Below are 14,104 nucleotides of genomic sequence, written 5' to 3' on the forward strand. Positions count from 1 at the left end.
CATGCAGTGGATATATATCTGCCTACTGTATTTTCCACTGCATGCATCTGATGAAGTGGGCTTTAGCCCACAAAAGCTTATGCCCAAATAAATTCGTTAGTTTCTAAGGTGCCACAAGTACTCCTCATTTGCCATGGAATTCAGGCCGCTATAGTGCTTGTTGTTTGATATGATGAAATATGTCAAAGGGTGCATAATAAAGATAACACCACCCAGCCGCCTCACTGGACAGGAAACTTGATTGGACAGCTGTATGGAAGGCGGATGCAGGGTGGGGAGAGTACATCCCCAGGAAGTAGGTACTGGCCCCTCCTTCTGCATAGGTTCTGTGCCTCCGACTAGGCAGGCAAGGGGAGATGGAAGCTGATTGGCCCTTAGCTCCTCCCCCCAGGGCCGGCTCTAGGCACCAGCAAAACAAGCAGGTGCTTGGGGCAGCACATTTCTAGAGGCGGCATTCCGGCGCCAGCCATGGTGCCGGCCATGCTGCCCCTAGAAATGTGCCCCCGCCACCCCAGCTCACCTCCGCTCCGCCTCCGCCTGCTCCCCTGAGCACGCCGCCGCCACTCTGCTTCTCCCCGCTCCCTCCCAGGTTTGCCACGCATGAAACAGCTGTTTTGCAGGGCAAGTCTGGGAGGGAGGGAGGGAGGAGAAGCTGAGCAGCGGTGGTGGAGCGGAGGTGAGCTGGGGCAGGGAGCGGTTCCTCTACCCCTCCCCCCCGTTACTTCCTACGCTCCACCCCCACCCTCGCTCAGCCTGCTCCCCTAAACGCGCTGCCTCTCCCCCCCCCCGAGAGGGAGGGGGAGAAGCAGAGCGGCAGCATGTTCAGGGGAGCAGAGGTGAGCTAGGGCAGGAGGTTGCAGGGGGGAGGAACCACAGGAAGCAATGGGGGGAAATGCGGCATGCCCGGGGGAGGAGGCAGGGCCAGGGATTTGGGGAACAGGCGGAGTTGGGGCGGAGCCAGGGGCAGGGGGCATGAAAAAAAGCAGGGGCAGCCAAAAAATGTTTTTCGCTTGGGACAGCAAAAATCCTAGACCCAGCCCTGCCTCCCCCTTCAGTAATTTAAACAATTTCCCAGGTCTTTGGAGCCTCTTGTTCCATTCATAAGTGCTGAAACTAGGAGTGCTGAAGGTGCTGCTGCACCCCCTGGCTTGAAGTGGTTTCCATTATATACAGGGGTTACAGTTTGGTTCAGTTGCTCTCCATACCTCCACAATACAAATTGTTCCAGCACCCATGGAACTTCCATTGCTGATGGCCCCCCTCCCTTTGCAGTATAGGAGCTGTGTTTTCAGGATGCTGTGTGTCTGACTGATTGCTTATTTGGGGTCAGGAAGGACTTTTTCCCATTAGGGCCAAACTTGCAGAGGCCTACTGTGTTTTGTCACCTTCCTGGCAGCATCTATGAGGCATAGCTCCATGATGAGGAATAAGACTTTAAAATACCATTAGTAACTCGTGGGATTGTTTAGCTTGTCATAGCTTAGAGACTAACCAATTTATTTGTTAGTCTCTAAGGTGCCACAAGTTCTCCTTTTCTTTTTGCGAATACAGACTAACACGGCTGCTACTCTGAAACTTGTCATAGCTTGAGGCCAGTGTTCAGTGTGGATAAAGGTCATGCCCAGAGGTAAAGAGAGACCTGGTATTTCACTAGTGGGCCTTATGCCTATGGGAGGAAGGGAATCCTGACATCTTCACAGACCTCTGGTTCCCTTTGTTCCCCATGCAGGAAGGAGAATGAAACTATTCAGAAGAATGAACTGAATTCTAGAGGTAGGCCAGGGAGGGTCTACTCACAGTTATGGGTTATATGGTAGGAGTCTTCAATATAAAGCCCTGGTTGCAGGGCCGTCCTTACCCATACGCAAAGCATGCAGCTGCGTAGGGCACCAGGAACTAGTGGCTCCAGCCCCTGCTCCAGCTCTTCCCCATGGCCCTGCCCCTGCTCTGCCCACCCGCCTCCCCCAGGACTCACCAGCGGCATGGCTGAAGCCAGGTTGCTGCACTCCCGCTGCCAATGAGTGCAGGCCCAGCCCCGCCCCCACTCCCCTGAGCCCTGCAGCTGGGCTGGGCCTGCACTCACCAGTTGTGGGAGTGCAGGGACCCGGCCTCAGCCATGCCGCCAGTGAGTGCTGGGGGGTGGTTTCCCCTGTCCCCAAGCCAGCCCCAGCCCCCCCCCCGCCCCACGGAGGCCTGGGGCCCCACACACACCCAGAGGGGGGCTGCATAGGGGCCCAGAATTGCTAGGGATGGCCCTGCCTGGCTGGAATAATTTAGTTGGGGATTGGTCCTGCTTTGAGCAGGGGGTTGGACTAGATGACCTCCTAAAGTCCCTTCCAACCCTGATGTTCTATGATTCTGTGAACCCACTTTACTGATCCAGTCAAATGCCTAGTATGAGACAGTTGGGGGAGGCACGGCAGAGGTATCTCCTTCCCATAGTTAAGCTAACAAAATTCCAACCTGCCACATAGACATAGGAATGAATTTGTTTCCCTTCAACTGCATATCCTGATGAAGACCCTCATCTGGTGGTATACAAGCTTTTATACAGAAGTTCACATGGTTTCGTGCCCTGCTGGATAAGTGCCTAACAGAGGGACTTTAACAGATCCTCAGGAAAGCATTTCCATAGTCAGTCCTTGAAACAAGGAAGTCTTGGCCCCTGCCTCATTCACATGGAATTTTGGGACAGAGAACAAAGACAAGCCGCCACCTGACCTCAGCTGTTTTGGAGAGTCATGCAGGAGACATGTCATGCAAATACCTCAAGCCTAGATTATTAAAAAGAGTTTTCTTTTGACTTATGAGCACAGCCTCAGTTCAAACTGCAATAGAAAAAAACCAATTTACTTCACGTAAACCAGCCAGCTGGTGGAATATGCATTGAAAGTAACAGTATAAATAACTTACTTTAGAAATCCTTGAATGTTATGAAAAGCAGGATGGAATTAAAGAAATATGGTTACTTGCCATTCTCAGAAATTTATTACTAGTACATTGTTTATTTTAATTTTCACTGCATTCAGATGTGTGTAATAAACCTTTACACACATGTGATAGTTGTTTATAATGTGTTTTGTACAATTAAAAAAAAGTCAAACAGAAATAATACAAATTCAATAGTCATTCCAGTAGAAGGAAGCTTATACCTGCAGGACCCTGCATCTTCAGGATCTCTGCTAGGAACATCAGAAGCTAAAACATAATGCATTCATTTCCATAGAAATGGGCTCAATATTATTTCATTGAGACAGACTCTGACCTAAAATACCCATCACAATTTGAAAAAAAGTTCTTGGCTCACATAGGTTAGGAAATACAAAAATAATATTGAAAGAGGTGTAATGAAGATGCTGAATGAGGGTGCAACTTGCATAGGGATAACTGAACTGTGAAGTGACATCATACTAGGTTTGCCCCTTTTGCTACAACATTAATACAGCTGTCAGTGGAAAGGTACAGTACCCGGACAAAATGCTAGCGTAATAGCACTTGCTATCAGATAAAAGTATGATCCCATTTACCCAGTTCATGCTTAATCAAAACTCCCAGTTAATTAAACAAAGTCACATCCTCCTGCACCCCAGTGGCAATGCACACCAAGCATGTTTTCCAACACTTAGTGAAAACCCTGGTTTTCAAAAGGCATTCAGTATATCTAGAGAAACAGAATTATACTTGCATCCGATGAAGTGAGCTGTAGCTCACGAAAGCTTATGCTCAAATAAATTGGTTAGTCTCTAAGGTGCCACAAGTACTCCTTTTTGCGAATACAGACTAACACGGCTGCTACTCTGAAACCAGAATTATACTACAGATTCAAACTTCATTCCTGGGATTCTCATGCTATGTACCTCCAGGCTGCAAATGTCAAGCAAGTGGTCTTTGCTTTTCATTTCCAGATTTAATCTAAAAGATTCTGGATTAGGCCAGAGGCTGGCCTTTCTTGATTTAAGGGTCTGTGTGTGCCCAGCATGGGCTCTGAATGAGTTAATATGGACCTCAGAAGCCAAATCAACATATCAAACTGCATCTGCAGAGTGGGCCAGTAGGAACTGGGGAGCCTGTTAGTGTTCGAAAGAATAAAGCATTTGTTTTGAGCTGCCTAGCGGAAAGGGTCATACAGCTTGCCTATTCTTTCAAACATTAACGGTCCTTTCTGTAATTCAGATGTCTGGAAAAAACAAAGAAGTATTGCCCGTATAAGTAGTGGTTAATAGTGTTGTGCCTCTCTTAGGACAGGTCTGCACTACAGAATTACTTCGGTATAACCACGTTGCTCAGGGATATGAAAAATCCATACCCCGAGCAATGTAGTTATACTGATGTAAGCACTGGTTAAGCAGCATTATGTCAGCAGGAGAGTTACTCTCACCGACATATCTACTGCCTCTTGTGGAGGTGGATTAACTCCAACGGGAGAGCACTCCTGTCAACATAGAGCATCTCCATTAAAGCACAATAGCCGCATCAGTGCGAACTGTGCCAATGCCGTGTTTTAAGTGTAGACCTGCCCTTAGAGTGCACTTATTCTACACAGAACTAAAGACAACTCCCCTATTACTAATAGACTTCCATTGGCCCTTCCATCCAAAAGGAGGGACCCTAAGCTACAAATGTGTTGTGACAATCAGAGGCCAGACACCCCAAGGGGAGAACAGAAGGTTTAACACCCCCCCAAAAAAAAGCAGTTAAACCAACTGACTGCATACAATGTTATTGTACTAACAAATATATCAAGTGAGGTCTTTTGTGCAAGCTTGTAATGCTCTGAACTTGACCATTATGACATATGTATACAGATTGTCATTTTACATTTTGTGTATTTAGAAAACTGCTCAATCTGTGCTACAACTTCAGCTACACCTCTCAGCAGGGTGGTGAGCAGTCAAGCAGGAAGGGGCACCTACCAAGCCAGCTGTTCACATCCAACTGGCTTCAGGTAACTATCCCCATTGTCCAGCCCAGGAAGAGACATTAATGGAAAGACACTGAGATAATTTGACATTGAAAAGAAGATCCCAGCTTCCAAGTTGGGGGGAATTTCCCACTTTGACTAACCACAAGTCACCAGGGACAAAGAGAAAAAAAAAATAAGTCTTTTAAAAGCAGGCTTGGAACTGAAGTTTAGCCGGAACCTGGGGGACAGTCTCAAAGTGGCAGGCTGTCTGTGAATGCTGAATGCCTCCTATAGCTGGGGGGTATGCTAGGAAAGACAATAAGTGACTTATTAGAAATATGAAAACTTAAGCCTGATGTTGCATCTTTATATTTATTTTCTGTGTAACTTGTGCTTCCCCTTAATTAAAAAAAACAAAACAAAGATGAAATGGTAAGTACGCTTTATTTTTATCCCAAGCAGATGTCTGGTGTGCAAACAGTGCAGAGCATGTGTGCCAAAGGGAGCTGATAACGGTGGTGCTGGTTTCATGCCTTCAGAGTTGACATACCAGAGGAGAACGGTCCAAGTGTCTTTCAGGAAAAGAATAAGCAGGCCTGAGAACCACAACACCAAATATACTTGACCCTTCCCTGTGCCCTACCCACCTATTCTTTTTCCCTCCATGCACATCCCCAATCTGCTGCCTCTTTAGTTGTAGTGAGACTGCTGTTCTCTGTCTGTTGAGCACTCTCCTATGGGGGTGCCATGGGCAAGCTCTTTCCTGGGCCCAGCTGGAGAGATGCCTTTAGATAAATGCACAAGAGAGAAAACTCAACTGAGCTTCAACAAAACAACGAAACTGGCTATGCACCTAATGTTGTCAAAAGAACAAACTGAAAGAAGAGATTTTTTCCATTAAACTCCTGCAGTCACAGTAATCTGTAATACAACAAACCTTGAAACAATAATAGGTACATCGCTTTCAGATGAAGACAGTTTACATGTTGATGGGATCTCTTTAAAGAAGGGCTACAGTAAAGAAAAAAATAGACGAATTTGGCAAACATCCCCTCCAAACCCCCAGAGCCCAGTATTTTAAGTGGATTGTACACTCTCAATCCTCACATGCCTATAAGCAAAATAATAAGGAGTACAATACTGGTTCAGTCTGATTGCTGACCATTTAGGTCAGCAACTACCTGAAATCAATGTTGCCTTTGGTGCTACATATATTATTCAACAAAGTTTATTATGAAGCCTACTTGGGTAGTTCACAAATGGCATGTCACAGAGTGCATCCCAGCTTTATGATTCAGTAATCTTTATAACCTAAAAAGCCTACAAAAAATATTTCTTGTAGGCCATCAGCCTATTCAATCTGACAGTACAGTGCTTGTGAATTAGGCAAAAAATGCAACACTCATCAACTGAGCTTTTACCTATAAAAAGACACAAAGGTGCAGATATGATCTAGATTGGACCACTTTCACAGACTGCATCTAGCATTGTGGCCCATCTTTTACAGATTATGCAATAAAGAGAAGTAAAAAAAAAATGCAACTCTGCATAAAACTAAGTGTCATTCCCTCCCCCCCCCCACCAGTAACATTGCCAAGCAGAGATGGGGGCGGGGGAAGTGAGGACAGCCAGCTTCATCAATATTACTGTACATGCTCAGTACAATCCAAGCAGCAAATCTGGGAGGAGCATGACCCTGCATTTCCCCCCACCACCCATGTATCACCTCTTGTGCCCAGTGCGGACTTTTTAAAGTGATTAAGTGCATATGCATATAGTTACAATAAAACAAATGTAATTGCTGGGGAAAAGATTGTCTAATCCTTTGGAGGAATTTATTGCAGATAACTTTCACAGTTGCATCTATCACACACAGTAAATGGAATTAGAGGACTAAAATGTATCAGACTTGGCATCCATGCACAATTACCTCCTGATTTACCTACATGCTGGGGGAAAAGTTTTAGATTAAAGAGAAATCAAGGCTTAAAGTGAAGAATAAGAAAACTATTAAAAGAACAGGCTAAAGATTTATGAACAAATGAATCTGGAAGTCTGATAGTGACTTATGTCGCTGTCTGTTAGTGCACCTATTATATGTAAAGGCAATAAGTAACCTGGAACATTCTGCACTCAACACTTGAAGGAATATAACACAATGGAAGCTATACTAAGGAATAAATTCAGAGAGATTAACAAACATTCGCTATAGTGAAATAATGATGATTTTTCATAACTTTCTTTTAAGATTAATGTTGATCTGTAATCTGTAATGGAAGATACTAACTTCAGACAGAATCAAAGCCTTAGAATGTTTATTTTATTTATTCATTATTGGTGACCAAGAATAAATTAGCATTGTTTTGAATTAGCCTTGTGGTCATACTCTGCATTGCCCTCAGAAACTACTTTTAGGGGAACTGCCAAAGGAAACTATTGTAGAGTCATCTAGAAAAAAAAATATGTTTCTGTTCTGCTCAGGACCCACCTTCTACCTCCCTCATAACCTTTACCTTTATTCAGATACACACATCCACCACAAGTGAAGTCACTACATAAGATCTGCACAAAGAAATTCAACAGGTTGTTTCTATTTCAATCAACATTAGAGCATTTTTACTTCCAGGGACAAAGGTTTGGATCCTCCAAGAGACTGAGCAACCTCAACTGCCTTTGAAGACAAGTGACTCCTCAAAGGGCTGTAACACAAACATTTTTAAGTACCAGTGTAAAATAATCAGGGGTCAGCAATGTGTCCATGGTAAAAATGTTGAGGTCCGTGGTAATTTTTCAAGAAACATTGAATGACATAACCCCCCCACACACAATGTCCATCACTAAGTATGGTAACTTTGTCAAGTATCCGTCACAGAACATGGTGGTGCCAACCCCTGAAAATAATTCTATTTGACAAGAGTATGAGGGCCTGATCCAAAGCCTGTTCACAGAGGCCACACATGGAGGGGCACACCGGGTCACGTGTGTCCGTCCTGTCCCCACCCCTCAGATTCACTGCTTGGCTTTTACTGAGAATGCTCAGTAACATCTGCTGATGCTGCTGCCCTCACTATCGACAGGCACAGGTCATCTCTGCCTGTTGAAGTCAATGCGGGAGGGGAGGGTCTTTTATTGAATTCAACAGGCTATAGATCAGGCCCTAAGGAAGGATCATGTTCTAACAGTCAGCAGGAGCAGAACAACAAGTGAACAGTATAGCGCTGTGACAAGAAGTTTGCTCTGCAGTAGTGACAAATTTTGAAAGAAAGTGATGTGCTGACATGGCTGTGCTACATATAACTGACTAGATGTATCATCAGGTAACCGCCTCTTGCGCACCCCCTCAGGGCAGCCCTGCCTCAGTTTCCCCCTTCATGGCGTTTCTTCGATAACTCTCAACCCTGTTGTCCTTTCACACCCCTTTTCAGGTTCTGGTTTATTAAATTAACAAACATTCAAGATGTCAAATCCATCCATCTACCTCATCATCAGGTCACTCTGAGGCCTTTCCTGCCTATAGTCTCACTCCTCAAGTCCCAGGTTTCCTCTTCTGGAGCCTACTCACTCCCAGCAACCTCTGTACTCCATTGTAGTCTCACTAGGAATCCCCCCCTCTCTGTACCTGACTGCTGCTCTTCATAAGGGAATCAGCTGATCCCTGCTCAGGTGTGTCCCCTTAGTAACTAGGGTTGGCTGGCCTTAGCCCTCAAAGGGGCAAGCTACCTTGTTACAAAAAGCAAGTGCCGCTACAGCTGTGCATCAAGAAAAAAGGAAAGAGGATATTTCCTATTCCTAGCCTTATAAAGATAGTACAAGTGCCTTTTAAAAAAAAGTAGCCACATACAAAATCATCTATTGGAATTCTGTCTAGGTTTTTTTCAACAAGGTGTTTTCTATCGCATAGGTGTAAAATAGAAAAAGAAGTTTCTTGTTTACGTGTAAACTCAGCTGTATGTGATAAAGATTTTCTCTTTAAGTGGTGAACACTTTTGGAATAACCCTAGATTTTAGAGTGCGACTCTGCTTATACTTAACAGGCTCAATTTATAGATTTGCTGGAGTTTTGTTTAACCATTGGGTCTATGTTTCTGTTGTCAAAAAAAAAACCCTATCAATTTAAAATAATGATTGTACAATACACAATAATGAAATGGCAGGGATATTAGGGACGGTCAAACAAACAGAACATGGCACAGAATGTACAGTCTTCTAGGTTCAGATAACTAGACTTATCTACAGATCTCAAGATCCTTCCTTTCCCCTCTGTCCATCAACTGCAACAGGCTCAATTTCTTCCTTCCATGTGACATTTTATACACTGGAGCTCTACTTGTGACCGCTCTCTCCCTTCTATATTTACACATTCATTGGGTAACACTGAATAAGGGTTTCAGTGGAACAGATTATATTAGGTACAATAAAGTGTCCTGCATTTGTGAGAATAGAGGAGGCTAAGTGAATTGGACTATTCCTGAGCCAGTATTGCGTATACACAGGTACAGAAGACTGAAATACAGTTTTCCCATCATTAGGTAGGAGTAAAATGAACCCTTCCCTTGTTTCTCTCCTCTTATGAATGTCCATGATATTTTTGCAGTGCTAAAATACCTGAATTATCAATGGTTCCAACAGCTTCTCCACTGTAAATGTCTGGATCTGAAGATCCTGAGGATCAATTTTCAATGTAACACTTGGCACTGCTGCTGACATGTCACCTGTATACAAAACCAAGATACAACAGTAAATAACAATAATTGGGACAGCAAGACTCATGCTGGTATAGACCGAGGTACTTGGATATGTGGAATGAGGATCAGGGCCTAGGCTACTACGGCACGTGTGTCAACATAATATTCCTAACAAATTGTAGAAAGAATGTTAACTGTTTAGCACCTAGAAAAGTGGTTCCCAAACTGGGGTTTGCACAATGTTACAGGGGAGTTGCCAGAAAAATTTCCCTAATGGCAGCCAGAGGAACCTGGGCATGGGAGGCAGCAGGTGGGACCCAGTTGCAGGGCAGACAGTCCAAACCCAGGAGCACTGAGCAGGCAGCCAAGCCCCAGTCAGTGAGCGGGCCGGCAGCCCGAACCCGCAGCAGTTGGGGCAGGCAGCCCGAGCCCTGCCCCTGTCAGTGAGGGGGCCGGTAGCCTGAGCCCTAGTGGTCAGCATCGGGTTGGCAGCCCAGGCCCCACAGAGCTGGGCAGTTGGGGCTGGCAGCCCAAGCCCTGGCGGTCAGCGGGGACCGGCAGCCCGAGCTCAGTGGAGCGCTGAGCGGGCAGCCCGAGCCACAGTCAACGGGGTCCAGCAGCCCGAGCCCTGCAGAGTGCAGAGCCGGAAGCCCAGACCCCGGTGCGGGTCAGCAGCCTGAACTCTGTGGTGGGCAAGGCTACAGCTAGGACCCCAGGCGCGCAGGTGGCAGCTTGGACCCCTGTCCTTGGCAAAGAGGGAAAGTTGGGCGGCATGAAGGGCAGATTGAGCAGGGGCCATGCTGTACATAGGGGGGTGGTCCAGGCTAAAAATCGTGGGGCACCCCCGTTGGGACAGCTCTGGTGGCGGAAGAAAAGGCGTTTGCATGCCAAACCAGCTGGAACGACATTGTAGCCAATGTAGCAGCGTTAAGGTGCCTCAGTAATTCAATACTAAGTCATTCTCTCTGGAGTGCTGTTTTGCTTCAGTGAGACGTGAGTGAATCTTCTCATTTTCTAATTTGTTAGTTGTTAGCATTCTCTGGGTTATTTTTATTAGAATTTTTGAACACAACTTCAATGGATAAGTGGCTGAAAAAGGAAGGTGTAAAGATGCAAGAATCAGCTAGTGTTTCCTCAAGTCCATACTGTGGAAAATCTTAGTCTAATGATCATGATGGTCCTGTGAAATCACTTACAAAGAAAAGAAAATATGACAATGATTATATAAAATATGGCTTTACATGCATTGGTGATCAAGAACATCCAAAACCACCATGCATAATTTGTGGTGATGTTCTAGCAAACAGCATCCCCAAACCTTCTCTACTTCAGCGCCATTTAGAAATTAGACATCCTGCACAACTCAACTAGCCTGTTGATTTTTTCAAGAGAAAATTAGCTGAGAGGAAAAGTGAGATTACCAGTTTTATATCCAAAGCAAGTAATGATAATGAAAATGCATTTGAAGCATCATACCACATGAGAAAGCATCAAAAACCCGTACCATAGCAGAGAGCTTGATTGGTCCATGTATTAAAAAAAAAGACATAGTTCATTGCATACTTGGAGAAAAGGCTGCAAAAAGGATTGACATGATACCTTTGTCCAATAATACCTTGTCACGAAGAATTAATGACATGTCAAATAATGTAGAGACTACAATTGTACAGAGTGAAAAATAGTCCATATTATACTATACAGTTGGATGAATCAACTGATGTAGCTAATCTAGCTATTTTGCTACTGTTTGTACATTATGTGAATGAAGGTATGGTCAAAGACAACTTGTTTTGCCAACCACTGGAAGAACGTACAACTGGAAAAGATATCTTCAATCTGACTAATGCATATTTTCAAGTAAAGGAAATAGATTGGTCTCGTTGCCTAGGCATTTGCACTGATGGGGCCACATCAATGACAGGGAAGCATACTGGATTTGTAGCACAAACAAAAAAGGTTCCATCAAAAGTCTCTTGGACTCATTGCAGTATCCATAGACAAGCCCTCGCAACAAAACGCATACCTGAGGGACATACGGAAGTGCTGGACAATGCAGTGAAAATGGTAAATTTCATAAAATCACAGCAAACAAATTCCAGAATATTTCACATACTTTGTGAAGAAATGGGTAGTATACACAATTGTCTGTTGACCCATACCAAAGTTAGATGGCTTTCATGGGGCAAAATCCCTGTGCGCTTGTTTGAGCTTAGAATGGAAATCCTAGGGTTTTTTTTCCCCCAACAGCCACTCTTTCCACCTTGCCAGCTGTATAGAAAATAATATCTGGCTCCAGAGCCTAGCTTATTTAGCAGATATTTTCTCAAGAATTAATGACCTACATTTAGCTCTTCAAGGTCTCAATATAACAGTTTTCAATGTGCAAGAGCGAGCTGAATCCATGATAAAGAAGTTGAAGTTCTGGGAAAGTTGTTTGGAAAATAGTCAAACTGAGTGTTTCAGTAATCTGCCAGAAAGTCATGAAGAACACAAACTTCAGTTGGATCAGTGCACTAAAACTAATATAATTGCACACCTAAAAGGACTTTGCACAACTTCAGGGAATACTTTCCAGCTATGTCAGGCAATAATGACTGGATTCGCAACCCTTTTGATAATACCACTTTCTCAACACAGATATTGAACACTGAGGAAAAAGAGAAATTGATTGAGATCTCCTGTGATTACAAACTGAAAAGGAGTTTCAGAAATCTGTCATTAATCAACTTTTGGCTGAGTTTAAGAAACAAGTACCCCCTTCTGGCAGAAAAAGCTACTACAGCTTTGTTCCTATTTTCAACAACATACTTATGCGAGAAAGCATTTTCCTCGTATGCATATGTGAAAACCAAATACAGAAACAGACTTGATGCCGAACCAAACCTTAGACTTTATCTTTCTCCAGTGGTTCTGGACTTCTAAGTGCTATGCAGAGCAAAGCAAGCACATCCATCGCACTGAGGAAATTTAAACTTAAATCCCTGGAAATACTCATTTTTACAAGGGGGTTCATGAGATTTCACAATTTAGTGAAAGGGGTTCGCAGTTTGTTAAAGTTTGGGAACCACTGACCTAGAAGATACATTAAACACACCTTTGCAAAGTATATTTAACCAGTAAAGGCTTCTAATACAGAAATAACCGATGATGGTCTTTTATAAAACAGGACTTATTATAACTGCTGTATATTTCAATAGTAAAATACTGTGGTTATGCAGTCTAGGGTGACAATGCATCTCCTTGTGGTGAACCTAGCACTGATTTAATGTAAGACAGTAAACTCAGGGTTTCTAGTGAAAAAATGTGTTTAAGTTGCCTATAACAACATGTTAGTTGCTCATATTTCCCTCCCCGTGTAATGAAGAAAATATTAGCTTAAGTTGTGTTGATAATGATGATTGAAGAGTTAAGGTTAGAGGCACATTATGGTTGCACCATTCTCAGTAAAGGTTACATAAGTAGCAAGTTTACTGCTTAATTACTAGTCTATCACATTTGCAGCTAGTCGTGGGTTCTAGTATATTCAATTGTATAGGAGTAGAAGTCTTTACAATACTATTCCTGACTAAAGAAAACTTCCTACTTTTTTGTCTAGCACTTATAGCAAGAATTATAGACTATGAAATAAATTTAAGTATTTTGGTATTGCCCAAAAAATCCTGAGGCAGCCTTAAAACAAGAAAATTGGGTTATTTGATTTGAATGTTGCAACTCCATTATATGTAAAGATACAACACAGTATGCATCGTATAGGATTACCACCACACTTAAGGTCTGCTGTCAGGCCCCAGTTCAGGAAACCATTTGAGCACATGCTTAACTTTAAGCATATGTTTAAATCCCATTGATTTTAGTGTGACTTAAGCACATGCTTAAAACCAAATACATCTTTAAGTGCCCTCCTTGAGTATCCTAAAACAGGAGGTAATAACTGTGCCAAAGCCCATGTTATATAGGTTAAAGTTGCCTCTAAGAGAAACTGGGGAGGACATTAGTCCCCACTATAAAATGGAGAAGGCTACTTCTTGTGGGAGTTAATACCTGTCAAGACATCTGTTGACATGATCATGAGCACTAAAACATCAGCTGTCTCCCTTCCCCATTCCCATATTATTTTATTATTTATATTCACATAGCAATTGGGACCACTAGTCTTGGACCATGACCCTAGAGTGCTAAGTGCTGTACAAACATGGAACAAAAAAAAGTTGTCCCCATCCCATACAGCATACAATCGAAGCATGAAAGATTGTGCTACCTAAAATCTTCTGGCAACCCTATAGGGAACAAATATCAAAACCAGCCACATCTAAAAGGTATTGCTCTCCAGTAGGACAGAATAAAACACTCATCTTTCATCTTTATTAACTCAGCAAAAGCTCATGTGAATCTACATCTAGATTGACTTTAATAGGGCCTGGATGTAAATGAAAGTTTTACCACAGAGTCAAATGGGGCCAGGATTTCAGCCCTGGACTTTAAATTAGAAACAAAACTGGCTTTGGCATGACAGCCA

The 14,104-nt window shown here is 43.5% G+C and overlaps 1 protein-coding gene across 1 annotated transcript in view; it reads right to left on the minus strand.

The window, feature by feature from the left end:
- Positions 1 to 9,610, minus strand: part of CTNNA3 (catenin alpha 3) — a 917,365-nt gene extending 907,755 nt beyond the window's left edge. Inside the window, exon 1 of the mRNA XM_073353443.1 lies at positions 9,509 to 9,610. Within this exon, the coding sequence (XP_073209544.1) occupies positions 9,509 to 9,610 (102 nt within the window). The remainder of the gene's footprint in view (positions 1 to 9,508) is intronic.
- Positions 9,611 to 14,104: the final 4,494 nt, after the last annotated feature.

This window comes from Lepidochelys kempii, chromosome 7, assembly GCF_965140285.1.
Source record: "Lepidochelys kempii isolate rLepKem1 chromosome 7, rLepKem1.hap1, whole genome shotgun sequence".
Lineage (NCBI taxonomy): Eukaryota > Metazoa > Chordata > Testudines > Cheloniidae > Lepidochelys > Lepidochelys kempii.